Source organism: Heterodontus francisci, chromosome 10 (genome assembly GCF_036365525.1).
Source record: "Heterodontus francisci isolate sHetFra1 chromosome 10, sHetFra1.hap1, whole genome shotgun sequence".
Taxonomy (NCBI): Eukaryota; Metazoa; Chordata; class Chondrichthyes; order Heterodontiformes; family Heterodontidae; genus Heterodontus; species Heterodontus francisci.
The window spans coordinates 16474272-16498305 of NC_090380.1; the positions used below are offsets into that span (position 1 = coordinate 16474272).

Sequence of the window (24034 nt, forward strand, 5' to 3'; positions counted from 1 at the left end):
TTCGCCTTTGCTAGAAATTTAGTTTTTCCTGTGCTGCTTGTCTAGTGTGCCTTTAGGAAAAAAAAATTCTATCCTCTTTAAGGGTTGCTCACCAGATCCCCAACTATTGCTTGGTTCTCCGCATCGACGCCTGCGATCGCTGGACCGGGATTTTTTCTCACAGACCAACACTCCTCTGTGGTGCAGCCTGAATGCCTCTGCAACTCTGTGCCTCTACTTTGTCCATGCAGCAGCTCTGGAGCTCCTCACAGCCTCTTCTTGAGTTCTGCTGTTTTGGTGCCACTTTTCTCAGGCATACATGATGAGCTGAGGCATAGAATATAAGAGCCGAGAGATTATGCTGCAACTGTATAAAACTCTAGATAAGGCCACAGCTGGAGTACTGTGTGCAGTTCTGATCACTGCAATGGAGGAAAAATATGATTGCACTACAGAAGGGACTTACGAGGATGTTGCCTGGACTGGAGGATTTTAGTTATGAGGAAAGATTGGATAGGCTAGGGTTTGTTTTTTTTGGAACAGAGGAGGTTGAGGAGAGACCTACTTGAACTGTATATAATTATGAGGGGTTTAGATGGAGTGGATAAGAAACCCCATAACCGGGGGCATAGATTTAGGGTAAGAGGTAGGAGGTTTAGAGGGGATTTGAGGGGAAATTTATTCACCCAGAGGGTGGTGGGGTTCTGAGACTCACTGCCTGAAAGGGTGATTCAGGCAGAAACCCTCAACATTTAAAAAGTACTTGGATATGACTTGAAGTCTCATAACCTACAAGGCTGTAGACCAAGAGCTGGAAAGTGGGATTACTTGTCAGCTGGTGTGGACACAATGGGCCAGTTAGCCTCCTACTGTGCTGTAAATTTCTATGACTCTTCAACTTTTTTTTCCAAAGTTGTATGACAAGAACCACTGCTGTTCACCATATTGTATGTTTGGTTTAGACTAGCTCGCAGAGATTTCTGAGCCTTCAGAGTTGAACCATAACTGTTTATTACATTTCAGGAATTATATACACTTTACTTTAAACATGCCTAATTCCGCTGGTCATGCTGCTGCTTCTTGAGTCCCCTTCACATGTAATCTCTTGGGAGGTGTTACTCTCACTGTCCCAGACATTAACCCTTTCAAACCCTTATTCTACATCGACTACTTTTTTGTCCACTGATAATGAGCCGCTATAACTTTCAAATTCAGTGTACAACCTGGAAAATCACAAGGAGCCTTTATCTTTAATAGTTTAAGCCCTTCATGGGAAGACTTGAACAGGACAACTAGGGATTTTCTTTATACAAACAGGCTGATTGTCCACCAGTATCTCAAAATTGTGTTTTATTTAAAGAATTGATGAGTGTGTCTGGTTTAACAGGAGTTACTGAAATACAGCAAGAACTCTGAGGGAGCTGAGGATCTGCAGGAAGCACTGGCAGCTATCTTGGGAATTCTGAAAGCTGTGAATGACTCTATGCACCAGATCGCCATCACAGGATATGAGGTAAGTCGCAAGCTGACCTCATTGAGAGCTACGTGATGACATGATGCCACACACGTCACACACACTGACATCCTAGATGCTCTTCCTTTAACACTATCTGCATGAGGTTTTGTGCAATTAGAAATCAACTACCAAATGGTTTATTTCCTGACTAGTATGTCAGATTACACACTGGCTGGTTATGGTTAATTGCAATATTTTATCAAGTTTAGGAATATTTTGTATGAGCTAAGTTATTAATAGCCAAGAAGTCATTGAAATCATTTACAATAAGGGCAAGGATGGCCAGGCCCTTGCTCACAAGAAGCAGAAAATCTGGAGTAAAATGCCAAGACTGCTGATCCACCAGCTGACCAACCAAGGGGGTAGTGAGCATTTTAGGTAGGATGTTGATGAGATTAGCTCCAGCTGGCATGCTGGGTGGGAAAGTTGGTGAGAAAGAAGGATGGAGCAGTTGGGATTGCTCCTTGTAAGGAGGAACCTTGATGGACCCTTTGGCCAGTGCCTTGGGAATAGTGCAGATATTTTCAAGCATGAGATGGTGGCAAGAAGTTAGAAGATTGATGTTGGATGGGGTAGGCCAAGATGGAGGGTGGTGGGGAAAAGTTCTGAGAGCAGAGGCAATAGGAATGGGATGGGAAAAGAAATAGGGTCCAAGAGGGACGAGGAGTTAGAATTAATCGACCTGGATCCTGGACACCAGTCAAGATACTTATGTAAATGGACAAAGAGGGAATTTCGGGACTTAAGGCAGGAAGAGCAATTAGGGGATCTTAACTAAAGCATCTTTTTTCTGAAGACAGCAGGCAGCCAGGTTTGGTTGGCTTAAGATTGCTACTTTAAATTGGAGTATTGGTTGTTCCATCAAGGAATGGCGAGGGTACAGAGAACATCAGAAAAACTGGACAGATTTGTTCAGCGTAAGCCAGTCTGCCAGGTGTGAGTTACACAGTTCATGGGTCAGTTTGCTAGCTGTGGTTCATACAACCTGGGTCAGTCTGCTAGTTGTGGTTGATGCGACCTGGGTCAGTCTGCTAGCTGTGATTTACACTGTACGTGGATCAGTCTGCGAGATGTGGTTTATACTGTACCTGGGTCAGTCTGCTAGCTGTGGTTTATACTGTACCTGGGTCAGTCTGCTAGCTGTGGTTTATACTGTACATGGGTCAGTCTGCTAGCTGTGGTTTATACTGTACATGGGTCAGTCTGCTAGCTGTGGTTTATACTGTACATGGGTCAGTCTGCTAGCTGTGGTTTATACTGTACATGGGTCACTCTGCTAGCTGTGGTTTATACTGTACATGGGTCAGTCTGCTAGCTGTGGTTTATACTGTACATGGGTCAGTCTGCTAGCTCCTGTTTATATTGTACATCAGTCTGCTAACTGTTTTATACTGTACGTGGGTCAGTCTGCTAGCTGTGGTTTGTACTGTACATGGGTCAGTCTGCTAGCTGTGGTTTATACTGGACATGGGTCTGTCAACTAGCTCCTGTTTATATTGTACATCAGTCTGCTAACTAGCTCCTGTTTATATTGTACATCAGTCTGCTAACTGTTTTATACTGTACGTGGGTCAGTCTGCTAGCTGTGGTTTATACTGTACATGGGTCTGTCAACTAGCTCCTGTTTATATTGTACATCAGTCTGCTAACTGTTTTATACTGTATGTGGGTCAGTCTGCTAGCTGTGGTTTATACTGTACATGGGTCAGTCTGCTAGCTGTGGTTTATACTGTACATGGGTCTGTCAACTAGCTCCTGTTTATATTGTACATCAGTCTGCTAACTGTTTTATACTGTATGTGGGTCAGTCTGCTAGCTGTGGTTTATACTGTACGTGGGTCAGTCTGCTAGCTGTGGTTTATTCTGTACGTGGGTCAGTCAGCTAGCTGTGGTTTATTCTGTACACGGGTCAGTCTGCTAGCTGTGGTTTGTACTGTACATGGGTCAGTCTGCTAGCTGTGGTTTATACTGTACACGGGTCAGTCGGCTGGTTGTGGTTTATTCTGTACATGGGTCAGTCAGCTAGCTGTGGTTTATTCTGTACCTGGGTCAGTTAGCTAGCTGTGGTTTATTCTGTACATGGGTCAGTCTGCTAGTTGTGGTTTATTCTGTACATGGGTCAGTCTGCTAGCTGTGGTTTATTCTGTACATGGGTCAGTCTGCTAGCTGTGGTTTATTCTGTACATGGGTCAGTCTGCTAGCTGTGGTTTATTCTGTACATGGGTCAGTCTGCGAGCTGTAGTTTATACTGTACATGGGTCAGTCTGCTGGTTGTGGTTTATTCTGTACACGGGTCAGTCTGCTAGCTGTGGTTTATACTGTACATGGGTCTGTCAACTAGCTCCTGTTTATATTGTACATCAGTCTGCTAACTGTTTTATACTGTACGTGGGTCAGTCTGCTAGCTGTGGTTTATACTGTACATGGGTCAGTCTGCTAGCTGTGGTTTATTCTGTACATGGGTCTGTCAACTAGCTCCTGTTTATATTGTACATCAGTCTGCTAACTGTTTTATACTGTACGTGGGTCAGTCTGCTAGCTGTGGTTTATTCTGTACATGGGTCAGTCTGCTAGCTGTGGTTTATACTGTACATGGGTCAGTCAGCTAGCTGTGGTTTATACTGTACATGGGTCAGTCAGCTGGCTCCTATTTATATTGTACATCAGTCTGCTAGCTGTGGTTTATACTGTACATGGGTCAGTCTGCTAGCTGTGGTTTATAGTGCACATGGGTCAGTCAGCTAGCTCTGGTTTATTCTGTACATGGGTCAGTCAGCTAGCTGTGGTTTATACTGTACATGGGTCAGTCTGCTAGCTGTGGTTTGTACTGTACATGGGTCAGTCTGCTAGCTCTGGTTTATTCTGCACATGGGTTAGTCTGCTAGCTGTGGTTTATTCTGCACATGGGTCAGTCTGCTAGCTGTGGTTTATTCTGCACATGGGTCAGTCTGCTAGCTGTGGTTTATTCTGCACATGGGTCAGTCTGCTAGCTGTGGTTTATACTGTACATGGGTCAGTCTGCTCGCTGTGGTTTGTACTGTACATGGGTCAGTCTGCTAGCTGTGGTTTATTCTGTACATGGGTCAGTCTGCTAGCTGTGGTTTATACTGTACACGGGTCAGTCTGCTAGCTCTGGTTTATACTGTACATGGGTCAGTCTGCTAGCTGTGGTTTATACTGTACACGGGTCAGTCTGCTAGCTGTGGTTTATTCTGTACATGGGTCAGTCTGCTAGCTGTGGTTTATACTGTACATGGGTCAGTCTGCTAGCTGTGGTTTATTCTGTACATGGGTCAGTCTGCTAGCTCTGGTTTATACGGTACATGGGTCAGTCTGCTAGCTCTGGTTTATTCTGTACACGGGTCAGTCTGCTAGCTGTGGTTTATACTGTACATGGGTCAGTCTGCTAGCTGTGGTTTATACTGTACATGGGTCAGTCTGCTAGCTGTGGTTTATACTGTACATGGATCAGTCTGCTAGCTGTGGTTTATACTGTACATGGGTCTGTCAACTAGCTCCTGTTTATATTGTACATCAGTCTGCTAACTGTTTTATACTGTACATGGGTCAGTCTGCTAGCTGTGGTTTATACTGTACGTGGGTCAGTCTGCTAGCTGTGGTTTATACTGTACGTGGGTCAGTCTGCTAGCTGTGGTTTATACTGTACGCGGGTCAGTCTGCTAGCTGTGGTTTATACTGTACATGGGTCAGTCTGCTAGCTCTGGTTTATACGGTACATGGGTCAGTCAGCTAGCTGTGGTTTATACTGTACATGGGTCAGTCTGCTAGCTGTGGTTTATACTGTACATGGGTCAGTCTGCTAGCTGTGGTTTATTCTGTACATGGGTCAGTCTGCTAGCTGTGGTGTATACTGTACATGGGTCTGTCAACTAGCTCCTGTTTATATTGTACATCAGTCTGCTAACTGTTTTATACTGTACGTGGGTCAGTCTGCTAGCTGTGGTTTATACTGTACGTGGGTCAGTCTGCTAGCTGTGGTTTATACTGTACACGGGTCAGTCTGCAAGCTGTGGTTTATACTGTACATGGGTCTGTCAACTAGCTCCTGTTTATATTGTACATCAGTCTGCTAATTGTTTTATACTGTACGTGGGTCAGTCTGCTAGCTGTGGTTTATTCTGTACATGGGTCAGTCAGCTAGCTGTGGTGTATACTGTACATGGGTCTGTCAACTAGCTCCTGTTTATATTGTACATCAGTCTGCTAACTGTTTTATACTGTACGTGGGTCAGTCTGCTAGCTGTGGTTTATACTGTATGTGGGTCAGTCTGCTAGCTGTGGTTTATACTGTACACGGGTCAGTCTGCAAGCTGTGGTTTATACTGTACATGGGTCTGTCAACTAGCTCCTGTTTATATTGTACATCAGTCTGCTAACTGTTTTATACTGTACGTGGGTCAGTCTGCTAGCTGTGGTTTATTCTGTACATGGGTCAGTCAGCTAGCTGTGGTTTATTCTGTACATGGGTCAGTCTGCTAGCTGTGGTTTATTCTGTACATGGGTCAGTCGGCTGGTTGTGGTTTATTCTGTACACGGGTCAGTCGGCTGGTTGTGGTTTATACTGTACACGGGTCAGTCTGCTAGCTGTGGTTTGTACTGTACATGGGTCAGTCTGCTAGCTCTGGTTTATACTGTACATGGGTCAGTCTGCTAGCTGTGGTTTATTCTGTACGTGGGTCAGTCTGCTAGCTGTGGTTTATTCTGTACGTGGGTCAGTCTGCTAGCTGTGGTTTATTCTGTACGTGGGTCAGTCTGCTAGCTGTGGTTTATTCTGTACACGGGTCAGTCAGCTGGTTGTGGTTTATACTGTACACGGGTCAGTCTGCTAGCTGTGGTTTATACTGTACACGGGTCAGTCTGCTAGCTGTGGTTTATGCTGTACATGGGTCTGTCAACTAGCTCCTGTTTATATTGTACATCAGTCTGCTAACTGTTTTATACTGTACGTGGGTCAGTCAGCTCGCTGTGGTTTATTCTGTACGTGGGTCAGTCTGCGAGCTGTGGTTTATTCGGTACATGGGTCAGTCGGCTGGTTGTGGTTTATACTGTACACGGGTCAGTCTGCTAGCTGTGGTTTGTACTGTACATGGGTCAGTCTGCTAGCTTTGGTTTATACTGTACATTAGTCAGTCTGCTAGCTGTGGTTTATTCTGTACATGGGTCAGTCGGCTGGTTGTGGTTTATTCTGTACATGGGTCAGTCTGCTAGCTGTGGTTTGTACTGTACATGGGTCAGTCTGCTAGCTTTGGTTTATACTGTACATGGGTCATTCTGCTAGCTGTGGTTTATTCTGTACATGGGTCAGTCTGCTAGCTGTGGTTTGTACTGTCCATGGGTCAGTCAGCTAGCTGTGGTTTGTACTGTACATGGGTCAGTCAGCTAGCTGTGGTTTGTACTGTACATGGGTCAGTCTGCTAGCTGTGGTTTATTCTGTACATGGGTCAGTCAGCTAGCTGTGGTTTGTACTGTACATGGGTCAGTCAGCTAGCTGTGGTTTGTACTGTACATGGGTCAGTCTGCTAGCTCTGGTTTATACTGTACATGGGTCAGTCTGCTAGCTGTGGTTTATTCTGTACGTGGGTCAGTCTGCTAGCTGTGGTTTATTCTGTACGTGGGTCAGTCTGCTAGCTGTGGTTTATTCTGTACGTGGGTCAGTCTGCTAGCTGTGGTTTATTCTGTACACGGGTCAGTCAGCTGGTTGTGGTTTATACTGTACACGGGTCAGTCTGCTAGCTGTGGTTTATACTGTACACGGGTCAGTCTGCTAGCTGTGGTTTATGCTGTACATGGGTCTGTCTGCTAGCTGTGGTTTATACTGTACATGGGTCAGTCTGCTGGTTGTGGTTTATTCTGTACACGGGTCAGTCTGCTAGCTGTGGTTTATACTGTACATGGGTCTGTCAACTAGCTCCTGTTTATATTGTACATCAGTCTGCTAACTGTTTTATACTGTACGTGGGTCAGTCTGCTAGCTGTGGTTTATACTGTACATGGGTCAGTCTGCTAGCTGTGGTTTATTCTGTACATGGGTCTGTCAACTAGCTCCTGTTTATATTGTACATCAGTCTGCTAACTGTTTTATACTGTACGTGGGTCAGTCTGCTAGCTGTGGTTTATTCTGTACATGGGTCAGTCTGCTAGCTGTGGTTTATACTGTACATGGGTCAGTCAGCTAGCTGTGGTTTATACTGTACATGGGTCAGTCAGCTGGCTCCTATTTATATTGTACATCAGTCTGCTAGCTGTGGTTTATACTGGACATGGGTCAGTCTGCTAGCTGTGGTTGATAGTGCACATGGGTCAGTCAGCTAGCTCTGGTTTATTCTGTACATGGGTCAGTCAGCTAGCTGTGGTTTATACTGTACATGGGTCAGTCTGCTAGCTGTGGTTTGTACTGTACATGGGTCAGTCTGCTAGCTCTGGTTTATTCTGCACATGGGTTAGTCTGCTAGCTGTGGTTTATTCTGCACATGGGTCAGTCTGCTAGCTGTGGTTTATACTGTACATGGGTCAGTCTGCTAGCTGTGGTTTATTCTGCACATGGGTCAGTCTGCTAGCTGTGGTTTATACTGTACATGGGTCAGTCTGCTCGCTGTGGTTTGTACTGTACATGGGTCAGTCTGCTAGCTGTGGTTTATTCTGCACATGGGTCAGTCTGCTAGCTGTGGTTTATACTGTACACGGGTCAGTCTGCTAGCTCTGGTTTATACTGTACATGGGTCAGTCTGCTAGCTGTGGTTTATACTGTACACGGGTCAGTCTGCTAGCTGTGGTTTATTCTGTACATGGGTCAGTCTGCTAGCTGTGGTTTATACTGTACATGGGTCAGTCTGCTAGCTGTGGTTTATTCTGTACATGGGTCAGTCTGCTAGCTCTGGTTTATACGGTACATGGGTCAGTCTGCTAGCTGTGGTTTATTCTGTACACGGGTCAGTCTGCTAGCTGTGGTTTATACTGTACATGGGTCAGTCTGCTAGCTGTGGTTTATACTGTACATGGGTCAGTCTGCTAGCTGTGGTTTATACTGTACATGGATCAGTCTGCTAGCTGTGGTTTATACTGTACATGGGTCTGTCAACTAGCTCCTGTTTATATTGTACATCAGTCTGCTAACTGTTTTATACTGTACATGGGTCAGTCTGCTAGCTGTGGTTTATACTGTACGTGGGTCAGTCTGCTAGCTGTGGTTTATACTGTACGTGGGTCAGTCTGCTAGCTGTGGTTTATTCTGTACACGGGTCAGTCTGCTAGCTGTGGTTTATACTGTACATGGGTCAGTCTGCTAGCTGTGGTTTATACTGTACATGGGTCAGTCTGCTAGCTGTGGTTTATTCTGTACATGGGTCAGTCTGCTAGCTGTGGTGTATACTGTACATGGGTCTGTCAACTAGCTCCTGTTTATATTGTACATCAGTCTGCTAACTGTTTTATACTGTACGTGGGTCAGTCTGCTAGCTGTGGTTTATACTGTACGTGGGTCAGTCTGCTAGCTGTGGTTTATACTGTACACGGGTCAGTCTGCAAGCTGTGGTTTATACTGTACATGGGTCTGTCAACTAGCTCCTGTTTATATTGTACATCAGTCTGCTAACTGTTTTATACTGTACGTGGGTCAGTCTGCTAGCTGTGGTTTATTCTGTACATGGGTCAGTCAGCTAGCTGTGGTTTATTCTGTACATGGGTCAGTCTGCTAGCTGTGGTTTATTCTGTACATGGGTCAGTCGGCTGGTTGTGGTTTATTCTGTACACGGGTCAGTCGGCTGGTTGTGGTTTATACTGTACACGGGTCAGTCTGCTAGCTGTGGTTTGTACTGTACATGGGTCAGTCTGCTAGCTCTGGTTTATACTGTACATGGGTCAGTCTGCTAGCTGTGGTTTATTCTGTACGTGGGTCAGTCTGCTAGCTGTGGTTTATTCTGTACGTGGGTCAGTCTGCTAGCTGTGGTTTATTCTGTACGTGGGTCAGTCTGCTAGCTGTGGTTTATTCTGTACACGGGTCAGTCAGCTGGTTGTGGTTTATACTGTACACGGGTCAGTCTGCTAGCTGTGGTTTATACTGTACACGGGTCAGTCTGCTAGCTGTGGTTTATGCTGTACATGGGTCTGTCAACTAGCTCCTGTTTATATTGTACATCAGTCTGCTAACTGTTTTATACTGTACGTGGGTCAGTCAGCTCGCTGTGGTTTATTCTGTACGTGGGTCAGTCTGCGAGCTGTGGTTTATTCGGTACATGGGTCAGTCGGCTGGTTGTGGTTTATACTGTACACGGGTCAGTCTGCTAGCTGTGGTTTGTACTGTACATGGGTCAGTCTGCTAGCTTTGGTTTATACTGTACATTAGTCAGTCTGCTAGCTGTGGTTTATTCTGTACATGGGTCAGTCGGCTGGTTGTGGTTTATTCTGTACACGGGTCAGTCTGCTAGCTGTGGTTTGTACTGTACATGGGTCAGTCTGCTAGCTTTGGTTTATACTGTACATGGGTCATTCTGCTAGCTGTGGTTTATTCTGTACATGGGTCAGTCTGCTAGCTGTGGTTTGTACTGTCCATGGGTCAGTCAGCTAGCTGTGGTTTGTACTGTACATGGGTCAGTCAGCTAGCTGTGGTTTGTACTGTACATGGGTCAGTCTGCTAGCTGTGGTTTATTCTGTACATGGGTCAGTCAGCTAGCTGTGGTTTGTACTGTACATGGGTCAGTCAGCTAGCTGTGGTTTGTACTGTACATGGGTCAGTCTGCTAGCTGTGGTTTGTACTGTACACGGGTCAGTCTGCTAGCTGTGGTTTATTCTGTACGTGGGTCAGTCTGCTAGCTGTGGTTTATTCTGTACATGGGTCAGTCTGCTAGCTGTGGTTTATTCTGTACATGGGTCAGTCTGCTAGCTGTGGTTTGTACTGTACACGGGTCAGTCTGCTAGCTGTGGTTTATACTGTACACGAGTCAGTCTGCTAGCTGTGGTTTATACTGTGCATGGGTCAGTCAGCTAGCTGTGGTTTGTACTGTACGTGGGTCAGTCAGCTAGCTGTGTTTGATACTGTACGTGGGTCAGTCAGCTAGCTGTGGTTTATACTGTACGTGGGTCAGTCTGCTAGCTGTGGTTTGTACTGTACATGGGTCAGTCTGCTAGCTGTGGTTTATACTGTACACGGGTCAGTCGGCTGGTTGTGGTTTATTCTGTACATGGGTCAGTTAGCTAGCTGTGGTTTATTCTGTACATGGGTCAGTCTGCTAGTTGTGGTTTATTCTGTACATGAGTCAGTCAGCTAGCTGTGGTTTATACGGTACATGGGTCAGTCAGCTAGCTGTGGTTTATTCTGTGCATGGGTCAGTCTGCTAGCTGTGGTTTATATGGTACATGCGTCAGTCTGCTAGCTGTGGTTTATATGGTACATGCGTCAGTCAGCTAGCTGTGGTTTATACTGTACATGGATCAGTCTGCTAGCTGTGGTTTATACTGTACATGGGTCAGTCTGCTCGCTGTGGTTTATACTGTACATGGGTCAGTCTGCTAGCTGTGGTTTATAGTGTACATGAAGCGGTCTGCTAGCTGTGGTTTATACTGTACATGGGTCAGTCAACTAGCTCCGGTTTATATTGTACATCAGACTGCTAACTGTTTTATACTGTACGTGGGTCAGTCTGCTAGCTGTGGTTTATACTGTACATGGGTCAGTCTGCTAGCTGTGGTTTATACTGTACATGGGTCAGTCTGCTAGCTGTGGTTTATTCTGTACATGGGTCAGTCTGCTAGCTGTGGTTTATACTGTACATGGGTCAGTCAGCTAGCTGTGGTTTATACTGTACGTGGGTCAGTCTGCTAGCTGTGGTTTATACTGTACATGGGTCAGTCAGCTAGCTGTGGTTTATACTGTACATGGGTCAGTCAGCTAGCTGTGGTTTATTCTGTACATGGGTCAGTCTGCTAGCTGTGGTTTATATGGTACATGTGTCAGTCAGCTAGCTGTGGTTTATACTGTACATGGATCAGTCTGCTAGCTGTGGTTTATACTGTACATGGGTCAGTCTGCTAGCTGTGGTTTATACTGTACATGGGTCAGTCTGCTAGCTGTGGTTTATAGTGTACATGAAGCGGTCTGCTAGCTGTGGTTTATACTGTACATGGATCAGTCTGCTAGCTGTGGTTTATGCTGTACATGGGTCTGTCAACTAGCTCCTGTTTATATTGTACATCAGTCTGCTAACTGTTTTATACTGTACGTGGGTCAGTCAGCTCGCTGTGGTTTATTCTGTACGTGGGTCAGTCTGCGAGCTGTGGTTTATTCGGTACATGGGTCAGTCGGCTGGTTGTGGTTTATACTGTACACGGGTCAGTCTGCTAGCTGTGGTTTGTACTGTACAAGGGTCAGTCTGCTAGCTTTGCTTTATACTGTACATTGGTCAGTCTGCTAGCTGTGGTTTATTCTGTACATGGGTCAGTCGGCTGGTTGTGGTTTATTCTGTACATGGGTCAGTCGGCTGGTTGTGGTTTATACTGTACACGGGTCAGTCTGCTAGCTGTGGTTTGTACTGTACATGGGTCAGTCTGCTAGCTTTGGTTTATACTGTACATGGGTCATTCTGCTAGCTGTGGTTTATTCTGTACATGGGTCAGTCTGCTAGCTGTGGTTTGTACTGTCCATGGGTCAGTCAGCTAGCTGTGGTTTGTACTGTCCATGGGTCAGTCAGCTAGCTGTGGTTTGTACTGTACATGGGTCAGTCTGCTAGCTGTGGTTTGTACTGTACATGGGTCAGTCTGCTAGCTGTGGTTTATTCTGTACATGGGTCAGTCAGCTAGCTGTGGTTTGTACTGTACATGGGTCAGTCAGCTAGCTGTGGTTTGTACTGTACATGGGTCAGTCAGCTAGCTGTGGTTTGTACTGTACATGGGTCAGTCTGCTAGCTGTGGTTTGTACTGTACACGGGTCAGTCTGCTAGCTGTGGTTTATTCTGTACGTGGGTCAGTCTGCTAGCTGTGGTTTATTCTGTACATGGGTCAGTCTGCTAGCTGTGGTTTGTACTGTACACGGGTCAGTCTGCTAGCTGTGGTTTATACTGTACACGAGTCAGTCTGCTAGCTGTGGTTTATACTGTGCATGGGTCAGTCAGCTAGCTGTGGTTTGTACTGTACGTGGGTCAGTCAGCTAGCTGTGTTTGATACTGTACGTGGGTCAGTCAGCTAGCTGTGGTTTATACTGTACGTGGGTCAGTCTGCTAGCTGTGGTTTATTCTGTACATGGGTCAGTTAGCTAGCTGTGGTTTATTCTGTACATGGGTCAGTCTGCTAGTTGTGGTTTATTCTGTACATGGGTCAGTCAGCTAGCTGTGGTTTATACGGTACATGGGTCAGTCAGCTAGCTGTGGTTTATTCTGTGCATGGGTCAGTCTGCTAGCTGTGGTTTATATGGTACATGCGTCAGTCAGCGAGCTGTGGTTTATACTGTACATGGATCAGTCTGCTAGCTGTGGTTTATACTGTACATGGGTCAGTCTGCTCGCTGTGGTTTATACTGTACATGGGTCAGTCAACTAGCTCCTGTTTATATTGTACATCAGACTGCTAACTGTTTTATACTGTACGTGGGTCAGTCTGCTAGCTGTGGTTTATACTGTACATGGGTCAGTCTGCTAGCTGTGGTTTATACTGTACATGGGTCAGTCTGCTAGCTGTGGTTTATTCTGTACATGGGTCAGTCTGCTAGCTGTGGTTTATACTGTACATGGGTCAGTCAGCTAGCTGTGGTTTATACTGTACGTGGGTCAGTCTGCTAGCTGTGGTTTATACTGTACATGGGTCAGTCAGCTAGCTGTGGTTTATACTGTACATGGGTCAGTCAGCTAGCTGTGGTTTATTCTGTACATGGGTCAGTCTGCTAGCTGTGGTTTATATGGTACATGCGTCAGTCAGCTAGCTGTGGTTTATACTGTACATGGATCAGTCTGCTAGCTGTGGTTTGTACTGTACATGGGTCAGTCTGCTAGCTGTGGTTTATACTGTACATGGGTCAGTCTGCTAGCTGTGGTTTATAGTGTACATGAAGCGGTCTGCTAGCTGTGGTTTATACTGTACATGGATCAGTCTGCTAGCTGTGGTTTATACTGTACATGGGTCAGTCTGCTAGCTGTGGTTTATACTGCACATGGGTCAGTCTGCTAGCTGTGGTTTATACTGTACATGGGTCAGTCAACTAGCTCCTGTTTATATTGTACATCAGACTGCTAACTGTTTTATACTGTACGTGGGTCAGTCTGCTAGCTGTGGTTTATACTGTACATGGGTCAGTCTGCTAGCTGTGGTTTATTCTGTACATGGGTCAGTCTGCTAGCTGTGGTTTATACTGTACATGGGTCAGTCTGCTGGTTGTGGTTTATTCTGTACATGGGTCAGTCTGCTAGCTGTGGTTTATACTGTACATGGGTCAGTCTGCTAGCTGTGGTTTATACTGTACATGGGTCAGTCTGCTAGCTGTGGTTTATTCTGTACATGGGTCAGTCTGCTAGCTGTGGTTTATACTGTACATGGGTCTGTCAACTAGCTCCTGTTTATATTGTACATCAGTCTGCTAACTGTTTTATACTGTACGTGGGTCAGTCTGCTAACTGTTTTATACTGTACGTGGGTCAGTCTGCTAGCTGTGGTTTATACTGTACATGGGTCAGTCTGCTAGCTGTGGTTTATATTGTACATCAGTCTGCTAACTGTTTTATACTGTACGTGGGTCAGTCTGCTAGCTGTGGTTTATTCTGTACATGGGTCAGTCTGCTAGCTGTGGTTTATACTGTACATGGGTCAGTCAGCTAGCTGTGGTTTATACTGTACATGGGTCAGTCAGCTGGCTCCTATTTATATTGTACATCAGTCTGCTAGCTGTGGTTTATACTGTACATGGGTCAGTCAGCTAGCTCTGGTTTATTCTGTACATGGGTCAGTCTGCTAGCTGTGGTTTATACTGCACATGGGTCAGTCAGCTAGCTCTGGTTTATACTGTGCATGGGTCAGTCTGCTAGCTGTGGTTTGTACTGTACATGGGTCAGTCTGCTAGCTGTGGTTTATTCTGCACATGGGTCAGTCTGCCAGCTGTGATTTATTCTGCACATGGGTCAGTCTGCTAGCTGTGGTTTATACTGTACATGGGTCAGTCTGCTAGCTGTGGTTTATTCTGCACATGGGTCAGTCTGCTAGCTGTGGTTTATTCTGCACATGGGTCAGTCTGCTAGCTGTGGTTTATACTGTACACGGGTCAGTCTGCTAGCTCTGGTTTATACGGTACATGGGTCAGTCTGCTAGCTGTGGTTTATTCTGTACACGGGTCAGTCTGCTAGCTGTGGTTTATACTGTACATGGGTCAGTCTGCTAGCTGTGGTTTATACTGTACATGGGTCAGTCAGCTAGCTGTGGTTTATACTGTACACGGGTCAGTCTGCTAGCTGTGGTTTATACTGTACACGGGTCAGTCTGCTAGCTCTGGTTTATACGGGACATGGGTCAGTCTGCTAGCTGTGGTTTATTCTGTACATGGGTCAGTCTGCTAGCTGTGGTTTATTCTGTACACGGGTCAGTCTGCTAGCTGTGGTTTATACTGTACATGGGTCAGTCTGCTAGCTGTGGTTTATACTGTGCATGGGTCTGTCAACTAGCTCCTGTTTATATTGTACATCAGTCTGCTAACTGTTTTAAACTAAGTGGGTCAGTCTGCTAGCTGTGGTTTATACTGTACGTGGGTCAGTCTGCTAGCTGTGGTTTATACTGGACATGGGTCTGTCAACTAGCTCCTGTTTATATTGTACATCAGTCTGCTAGCTGTGGTTTATACTGTACGTGGGTCAGTCTGCTAGCTGTGGTTTATACTGTACGTGGGTCAGTCTGCTAGCTGTGGTTTATACTGTACACGGGTCAGTCTGCTAGCTGTGGTTTATACTGTACATGGGTCAGTCTGCTAGCTCTGGTTCATACGGTACATGGGTCAGTCTGCTAGCTGTGGTTTATACTGTACATGGGTCAGTCTGCTAGCTCTGTTTTATACTGTACATGGGTCAGTCTGCTAGCTCTGGTTTATACGGTACATGGGTCAGTCTGCTAGCTGTGGTTTATTCTGTACATGGGTCTGTCAACTAGCTCCTGTTTATATTGTACATCAGTCTGCTAACTGTTTTATACTGTACATGGGTCAGTCTGCTAGCTGTGGTTTATACTGTACACGGGTCAGTCTGCTAGCTGTGGTTTATACTGTACATGGGTCAGTCAACTAGCTCCTGTTTATATTGTACATCAGTCTGCTAGCTGTGGTTTATACTGTACGTGGGTCAGTCTGCTAGCTGTGGTTTATACTGTACGTGGGTCAGTCTGCTAGCTGTGGTTTGTACTGTACATGGGTCAGTCAGCTCGCTGTGGTTTGTACTGTACATGGGTCAGTCTGCTAGCTGTGGTTTATTCTGCACATGGGTCAGTCAGCTAGCTGTGGTTTGTACTGTACATGGGTCAGTCAGCTAGCTGTGGTTTGTACTGTACATGGGTCAGTCAGCTTGCTGTGGTTTGTACTGTACATGGGTCAGTCTGCTAGCTGTGGTTTGTACTGTACGTGGGTCAGTCTGCTAGCTGTGGTTTATACTGTACATGGGTCTGTCAACTAGCTCCTGTTTATATTGTACATCATTCTGCTAACTGTTTTATACTGTACGTGGGTCAGTCTGCTAGCTGTGGTTTATACTGTACATGGGTCAGTCTGCTAGCTGTGGTTTATACTGTACATGGGTCTGTCAACTAGCTCCTGTTTATATTGTACATCAGTCTGCTAACTGTTTTATACTGTACGTGGGTCAGTCTGCTAGCTGTGGTTTATACTGTACATGGGTCAGTCTGCTAGCTGTGGTTTATTCTGTACATGGTTCTGTCTGCTAGCTGTGGTTTATACTGTACACGGGTCTGTCGGCTGGTTCTGGTTTATACTGTACACTGGTCAGTCTGCTAGCTGTGGTTTATACTGTACACGGGTCAGTCAGCTAGCTGTGGTTTATACTGTACATGGGTCAGTCAGCTCGCTCCTGTTTATATTGTACATCAGTCTGCTAACTGTTTTATACTGTACGTGGGTCAGTCTGCTAGCTGTGGTTTATACTGTACATGGGTCAGTCAGCTAGCTCCTGTTTATATTGTACATCAGTCTGCTAACTGTTTTATACTGTACGTGGGTCAGTCAGCTAGCTGTGGTTTATTCTGTACATGGGTCAGTCGGCTGGTTGTGGTTTATACTGTACATGGGTCAGTCTGCTAGCTGTGGTTTATTCTGTACATGGGTCAGTCAGCTAGCTGTGGTTTATTCTGTACATGGGTCAGTCTGCTAGCTGTGGTTTATTCTGTACATGGGTCAGTCGGCTGGTTGTGGTTTATTCTGTACATGGGTCAGTCGGCTGGTTGTGGTTTATACTGTACACGGGTCAGTCTGCTAGCTGTGGTTTATACTGTACACGGGTCAGTCTGCTAGCTGTGGTTTATGCTGTACATGGGTCTGTCAACTAGCTCCTGTTTATATTGTACATCAGTCTGCCAACTGTTTTATTCTGTACGTGGGTCAGTCTGCTAGCTGTGGTTTATTCGGTACATGGGTCAGTCGGCTGGTTGTGGTTTATACTGTACACGGGTCAGTCTGCTAGCTGTGGTTTGTACTGTACATGGGTCAGTCTGCTAGCTTTGGTTTATACTGTACATTGGTCAGTCTGCTAGCTGTGGTTTATTCTGTACATGGGTCAGTCGGCTGGTTGTGGTTGATTCTGTACATGGGTCAGTCGGCTGGTTGTGGTTTATACTGTACACGGGTCAGTCTGCTAGCTGTGGTTTGTACTGTACATGGGTCAGTCTGCTAGCTTTGGTTTATACTGTACATGGGTCAGTCTGCTAACTGTTTTATACTGTACGTGGGTCAGTCTGCTAGCTGTGGTTTATACTGTACATGGGTCAGTCTGCTAGCTGTGGTTTATACTGTACATGGGTCTGTCAACTAGCTCCTGTTTATATTGTACATCAGTCTGCTAACTGTTTTATACTGTACGTGGGTCAGTCTGCTAGCTGTGGTTTATACTGTACACGGGTCAGTCTGCTAGCTGTGGTTTGTACTGTACATGGGTCAGTCTGCTAGCTTTGGTTTATACTGTACATGGGTCAGTCTGCTAGCTGTGGTTTATTCTGTACATGGGTCAGTCTGCTAGCTGTGGTTTGTACTGTCCATGGGTCAGTCAGCTAGCTGTGGTTTGTGCTGTCCATGGGTCAGTCAGCTAGCTGTGGTTTGTACTGTCCATGGGTCAGTCAGCTAGCTGTGGTTTGTACTGTACATGGGTCAGTCAGCTAGCTGTGGTTTGTACTGTACATGGGTCAGTCAGCTAGCTGTGGTTTGTACTGTACATGGGTCAGTCTGCTAGCTGTGGTTTGTACTGTACATGGGTCAGTCAGCTAGCTGTGGTTTGTACTGTACATGGGTCAGTCAGCTAGCTGTGGTTTGTACTGTACATGGGTCAGTCAGCTAGCTGTGGTTTGTACTGTACATGGGTCAGTCTGCTAGCTGTGGTTTGTACTGTACACGGGTCAGTCTGCTCGCTGTGGTTTATACTGTACACGAGTCAGTCTGCTAGCTGTGGTTTGTACTGGACACGGGTCAGTCAGCTAGCTGTGGTTTATTCTGTACACGGGTCAGTCAGCTAGCTGTGGTTTATACTGTACACGGGTCAGTCTGCTAGCTGTGGTTTATACTGTACACGGGTCAGTCTGCTAGCTGTGGTTTATACTGTACATGGGTCTGTCAACTAGCTCCTGTTTATATTGTACATCAGTCTGCTAACTGTTTTATACTGTACGTGGGTCAGTCTGCTAGCTGTGGTTTATTCTGTACATGGGTCAGTCAGCTAGCTGTGGTTTATTCTGTACGTGGGTCAGTCTGCTAGCTGTGGTTTATTCTGTACGTGGGTCAGTCTGCTAGCTGTGGTTTATTCTGTACATGGGTCAGTCTGCTAGCTGTGGTTTATTCTGTACATGGGTCAGTCTGCTAGCTGTGGTTTGTACTGTACACGGGTCAGTCTGCTAGCTGTGGTTTATACTGTACACGAGTCACTCTGCTAGCTGTGGTTTGTACTGTGCATGGGTCAGTCAGCTAGCTGTGGTTTGTACTGTACGTGGGTCAGTCAGCTAGCTGTGTTTTATACTGTACGTGGGTCAGTCAGCTCGCTGTGGTTTATACTGTACGTGGGTCAGTCTGCTAGCTGTGGTTTATTCTGTACACGGGTCAGTCAGCTAGCTGTGGTTTATACTGTACACGGGTCAGTCAGCTAGCTGTGGTTTATACTGTACACGGGTCAGTCTGCTAGCTGTGGTTTCTACTGTACATGGGTCTGTCAGCTAGCTGTGGTTTATACTGTACACGGGTCAGTCTGCTAACTGTTTTATACTGTACGTGGGTCAGTCTGCTAACTGTTTTATACTGTACGTGGGTCAGTCTGCTAGCTGTGGTTTATACTGTACATGGGTCTGTCAACTAGCTCCTGTTTATACTGTACATGGGTCAGTCTGCTAACTGTTTTATACTGTACGTGGGTCAGTCTGCTAGCTGTGGTTTATTCTGTACATGGTTCTGTCTGCTAGCTGTGGTTTATACTGTACACGGGTCAGTCGGCTGGTTGTGGTTTATACTGTACACTGGTCAGTCTGCTAGCTGTGGTTTATACTGTACACGGGTCAGTCAGCTAGCTGTGGTTTATTCTGTACATGGGTCAGTCAGCTCGCTCCTGTTTATATTGTACATCAGTCTGCTAACTGTTTTATACTGTACGTGGGTCAGTCTGCTCGCTGTGGTTTATACTGTACACGGGTCAGTCAGCTAGCTGTGTTTTATACTGTACACGGGTCAGTCTGCTAGCTGTGGTTTGTACTGTACATGGGTCAGTCTGCTAGCTTTGGTTTATACTGTACATGGGTCATTCTGCTCGCTGTGGTTTATTCTGTACATGGGTCAGTCTGCTAGCTGTGGTTTGTACTGTCCATGGGTCAGTCAGCTAGCTGTGGTTTGTACTGTCCATGGGTCAGTCAGCTCGCTGTGGTTTGTACTGTACATGGGTCAGTCAGCTAGCTGTGGTTTGTACTGTACATGGGTCAGTCTGCTAGCTGTGGTTTATTCTGCACATGGGTCAGTCAGCAAGCTGTGGTTTGTACTGTACATGGGTCAGTCAGCTAGCTGTGGTTTGTACTGTACATGGGTCAGTCAGCTTGCTGTGGTTTGTACTGTACATGGGTCAGTCTGCTAGCTGTGGTTTGTACTGTACGTGGGTCAGTCTGCTAGCTGTGGTTTATACTGTACATGGGTCAGTCTGCTAGCTGTGGTTTATACTGTACATGGGTCTGTCAACTAGCTCCTGTTTATATTGTACATCAGTCTGCTAACTGTTTTATACTGTACGTGGGTCAGTCTGCTAGCTGTGGTTTATACTGTACATGGGTCAGTCTGCTAGCTGTGGTTTATACTGTACATGGGTCTGTCAACTAGCTCCTGTTTATATTGTACATCAGTCTGCTAACTGTTTTATACTGTACGTGGGTCAGTCTGCTAGCTGTGGTTTATACTGTACATGGGTCAGTCTGCTAGCTGTGGTTTATTCTGTACATGGTTCAGTCTGCTAGCTGTGGTTTATACTGTACACGGGTCAGTCGGCTGGTTCTGGTTTATACTGTACACTGGTCAGTCTGCTAGCTGTGGTTTATACTGTACACGGGTCAGTCTGCTAGCTGTGGTTTATACTGTACACGGGTCAGTCAGCTAGCTGTGGTTTATACTGTACATGGGTCAGTCAGCTCGCTCCTGTTTATATTGTACATCAGTCTGCTAACTGTTTTATACTGTACGTGGGTCAGTCTGCTAGCTGTGGTTTATACTGTACATGGGTCAGTCAGCTAGCTCCTGTTTATATTGTACATCAGTCTGCTAACTGTTTTATACTGTACGTGGGTCAGTCAGCTAGCTGTGGTTTATTCTGTACATGGGTCAGTCGGCTGGTTGTGGTTTATACTGTACATGGGTCAGTCTGCTAGCTGTGGTTTATTCTGTACATGGGTCAGTCAGCTAGCTGTGGTTTATTCTGTACATGGGTCAGTCTGCTAGCTGTGGTTTATTCTGTACATGGGTCAGTCGGCTGGTTGTGGTTTATTCTGTACATGGGTCAGTCGGCTAGTTGTGGTTTATACTGTACACGGGTCAATCTGCTAGCTGTGGTTTGTACTGTACATGGGTCAGTCTGCTAGCTCTGGTTTATACTGTACATGGGTCAGTCTGCTAGCTGTGCTTTATTCTGTACGTGGGTCAGTCTGCTAGCTGTGGTTTATTCTGTACGTGGGTCAGTCTGCTAGCTGTGGTTTATTCTGTACGTGGGTCAGTCTGCTAGCTGTGGTTTATTCTGTACGTGGGTCAGTCTGCTAGCTGTGGTTTATACTGTACACGGGTCAGTCTGCTGGCTGTGGTTTATACTGTACACGGGTCAGTCTGCTAGCTGTGGTTTATACTTTACACGGGTCAGTCTGCTAGCTGTGGTTTATGCTGTACATGGGTCTGTCAACTAGCTCCTGTTTATATTGTACATCAGTCTGCCAACTGTTTTATTCTGTACGTGGGTCAGTCTGCTAGCTGTGGTTTATTCGGTACATGGGTCAGTCGGCTGGTTGTGGTTTATACTGTACACGGGTCAGTCTGCTAGCTGTGGTTTGTACTGTACATGGGTCAGTCTGCTAGCTTTGGTTTATCCTGTACATTGGTCAGTCTGCTAGCTGTGGTTTATTCTGTACATGGGTCAGTCGGCTGGTTGTGGTTGATTCTGTACACGGGTCAGTCTGCTAGCTGTGGTTTGTACTGTACATGGGTCAGTCTGCTAGCTTTGGTTTATACTGTACATGGGTCAGTCTGCTAGCTGTGGTTTATTCTGTACATGGGTCAGTCTGCTAGCTGTGGTTTGTACTGTCCATGGGTCAGTCAGCTAGCTGTGGTTTGTGCTGTCCATGGGTCAGTCAGCTAGCTGTGGTTTGTACTGTCCATGGGTCAGTCAGCTAGCTGTGGTTTGTACTGTACATGGGTCAGTCAGCTAGCTGTGGTTTGTACTGTACATGGGTCAGTCTGCTAGCTGTGGTTTGTACTGTACATGGGTCAGTCAGCTAGCTGTGGTTTGTACTGTACATGGGTCAGTCAGCTAGCTGTGGTTTGTACTGTACATGGGTCAGTCAGCTAGCTGTGGTTTGTACTGTACATGGGTCAGTCTGCTAACTGTGGTTTGTACTGTACACGGGTCAGTCTGCTCGCTGTGGTTTATACTGTACACGAGTCAGTCTGCTAGCTGTGGTTTGTACTGTACATGGGTCAGTCAGCTAGCTGTGGTTTGTACTGTACGTGGGTCAGTCTGCTAGCTGTGGTTTATACTGTACGTGGGTCAGTCTGCTAGCTGTGGTTTATTCTGTACACTGGTCAGTCAGCTAGCTGTGGTTTATTCTGTACACGGGTCAGTCAGCTAGCTGTGGTTTATACTGTACACGGGTCAGTCTGCTAGCTGTGGTTTCTACTGTACACGGGTCAGTCTGCTAGCTGTGGTTTATACTGTACACGGGTCAGTCTGCTAGCTGTGGTTTATACTGTACATGGGTCTGTCAACTAGCTCCTGTTTATATTGTACATCAGTCTGCTAACTGTTTTATACTGTACGTGGGTCAGTCTGCTAGCTGTGGTTTATTCTGTACATGGGTCAGTCAGCTAGCTGTGGTTTATTCTGTACGTGGGTCAGTCTGCTAGCTGTGGTTTATTCTGTACGTGGGTCAGTCTGCTAGCTGTGGTTTATTCTGTACATGGGTCAGTCTGCTAGCTGTGGTTTATTCTGTACATGGGTCAGTCTGCTAGCTGTGGTTTGTACTGTACACGGGTCAGTCTGCTAGCTGTGGTTTATACTGTACACGAGTCAGTCTGCTAGCTGTGGTTTGTACTGTGCATGGGTCAGTCAGCTAGCTGTGGTTTGTACTGTACGTGGGTCAGTCAGCTAGCTGTGTTTTATACTGTACGTGGGTCAGTCAGCTCGCTGTGGTTTATACTGTACGTGGGTCAGTCTGCTAGCTGTGGTTTATTCTGTACACGGGTCAGTCAGCTAGCTGTGGTTTATACTGTACACGGGTCAGTCAGCTAGCTGTGGTTTATACTGTACACGGGTCAGTCTGCTAGCTGTGGTTTCTACTGTACATGGGTCTGTCAGCTAGCTGTGGTTTATACTGTACACGGGTCAGTCTGCTAACTGTTTTATACTGTACGTGGGTCAGTCTGCTAGCTGTGGTTTATACTGTACATGGGTCAGTCTGCTAGCTGTGGTTTATACTGTACATGGGTCTGTCAACTAGCTCCTGTTTATATTGTACATCAGTCTGCTAACTGTTTTATACTGTACGTGGGTCAGTCTGCTAGCTGTGGTTTATACTGTACATGGGTCTGTCAACTAGCTCCTGTTTATACTGTACATGGGTCAGTCTGCTAACTGTTTTATACTGTACGTGGGTCAGTCTGCTAGCTGTGGTTTATTCTGTACATGGTTCTGTCTGCTAGCTGTGGTTTATACTGTACACGGGTCAGTCGGCTGGTTGTGGTTTATACTGTACGCTGGTCAGTCTGCTAGCTGTGGTTTATACTGTACACGGGTCAGTCAGCTAGCTGTGGTTTATATTGTACACGGGTCAGTCTGCTAGCTGTGGTTTATACTGTACACTGGTCAGTCAGCTAGCTGTGGTTTATTCTGTACATGGGTCAGTCAGCTCGCTCCTGTTTATATTGTACATCAGTCTGCTAACTGTTTTATACTGTACGTGGGTCAGTCTGCTCGCTGTGGTTTATACTGTACACGGGTCAGTCAGCTAGCTGTGTTTTATACTGTACACGGGTCAGTCTGCTAGCTGTGGTTTATACTGTACACGGATCAGTCTGCTAGCTGTGGTTTATTCTGTACATGGGTCAGTCAGCTCGCTCCTGTTTATATTGTACATCAGTCTGCTAACTGTTTTATACTGTACGTGGGTCAGTCTGCTAGCTGTGGTTTATACTGTACATGGGTCAGTCAGCTAGCTCCTGTTTATATTGTACATCAGTCTGCTAACTGTTTTATACTGTACGTGGGTCAGTCAGCTAGCTGTGGTTTATTCTGTACATGGGTCAGTCGGCTGGTTGTGGTTTATACTGTACACGGGTCAGTCTGCTAGCTGTGGTTTATACTGTACATGGGTCAGTCAGCTAGCTGTTGTTTATACTGTACATGGGTCAGTCAGCTAGCTGTGGTTTATACTGTACACGGGTCAGTCAGCTAGCTGTGGTTTATACTGTACATGGGTCAGTCTGCTGGCTGTGCTTTATACTGTACATGGGTCAGTCTGCTAGCTCTGGTTTATTCTGTCCATGGGTCAGTCTGCTAGCTGTGGTTTATTCTGTACATGGGTCAGTCTGCTAGCTGTGCTTTATACTGTACATGGGTCAGTCTGCTA

General features: G+C 46.0%; 1 protein-coding gene across 6 annotated transcripts in view; it reads left to right on the forward strand.

Annotated features, from left to right (window-relative positions):
* Positions 1 to 24034, forward strand: part of mcf2la (mcf.2 cell line derived transforming sequence-like a) — a 418987-nt gene that overhangs the window by 270548 nt on the left and 124405 nt on the right. For all 6 annotated transcript variants that reach the window (XM_068040155.1, XM_068040156.1, XM_068040153.1 and 3 more), the window contains one exon: positions 1367 to 1492. In XM_068040155.1, the coding sequence (XP_067896256.1) occupies positions 1367 to 1492 (126 nt within the window). The remainder of the gene's footprint in view (positions 1 to 1366; positions 1493 to 24034) is intronic.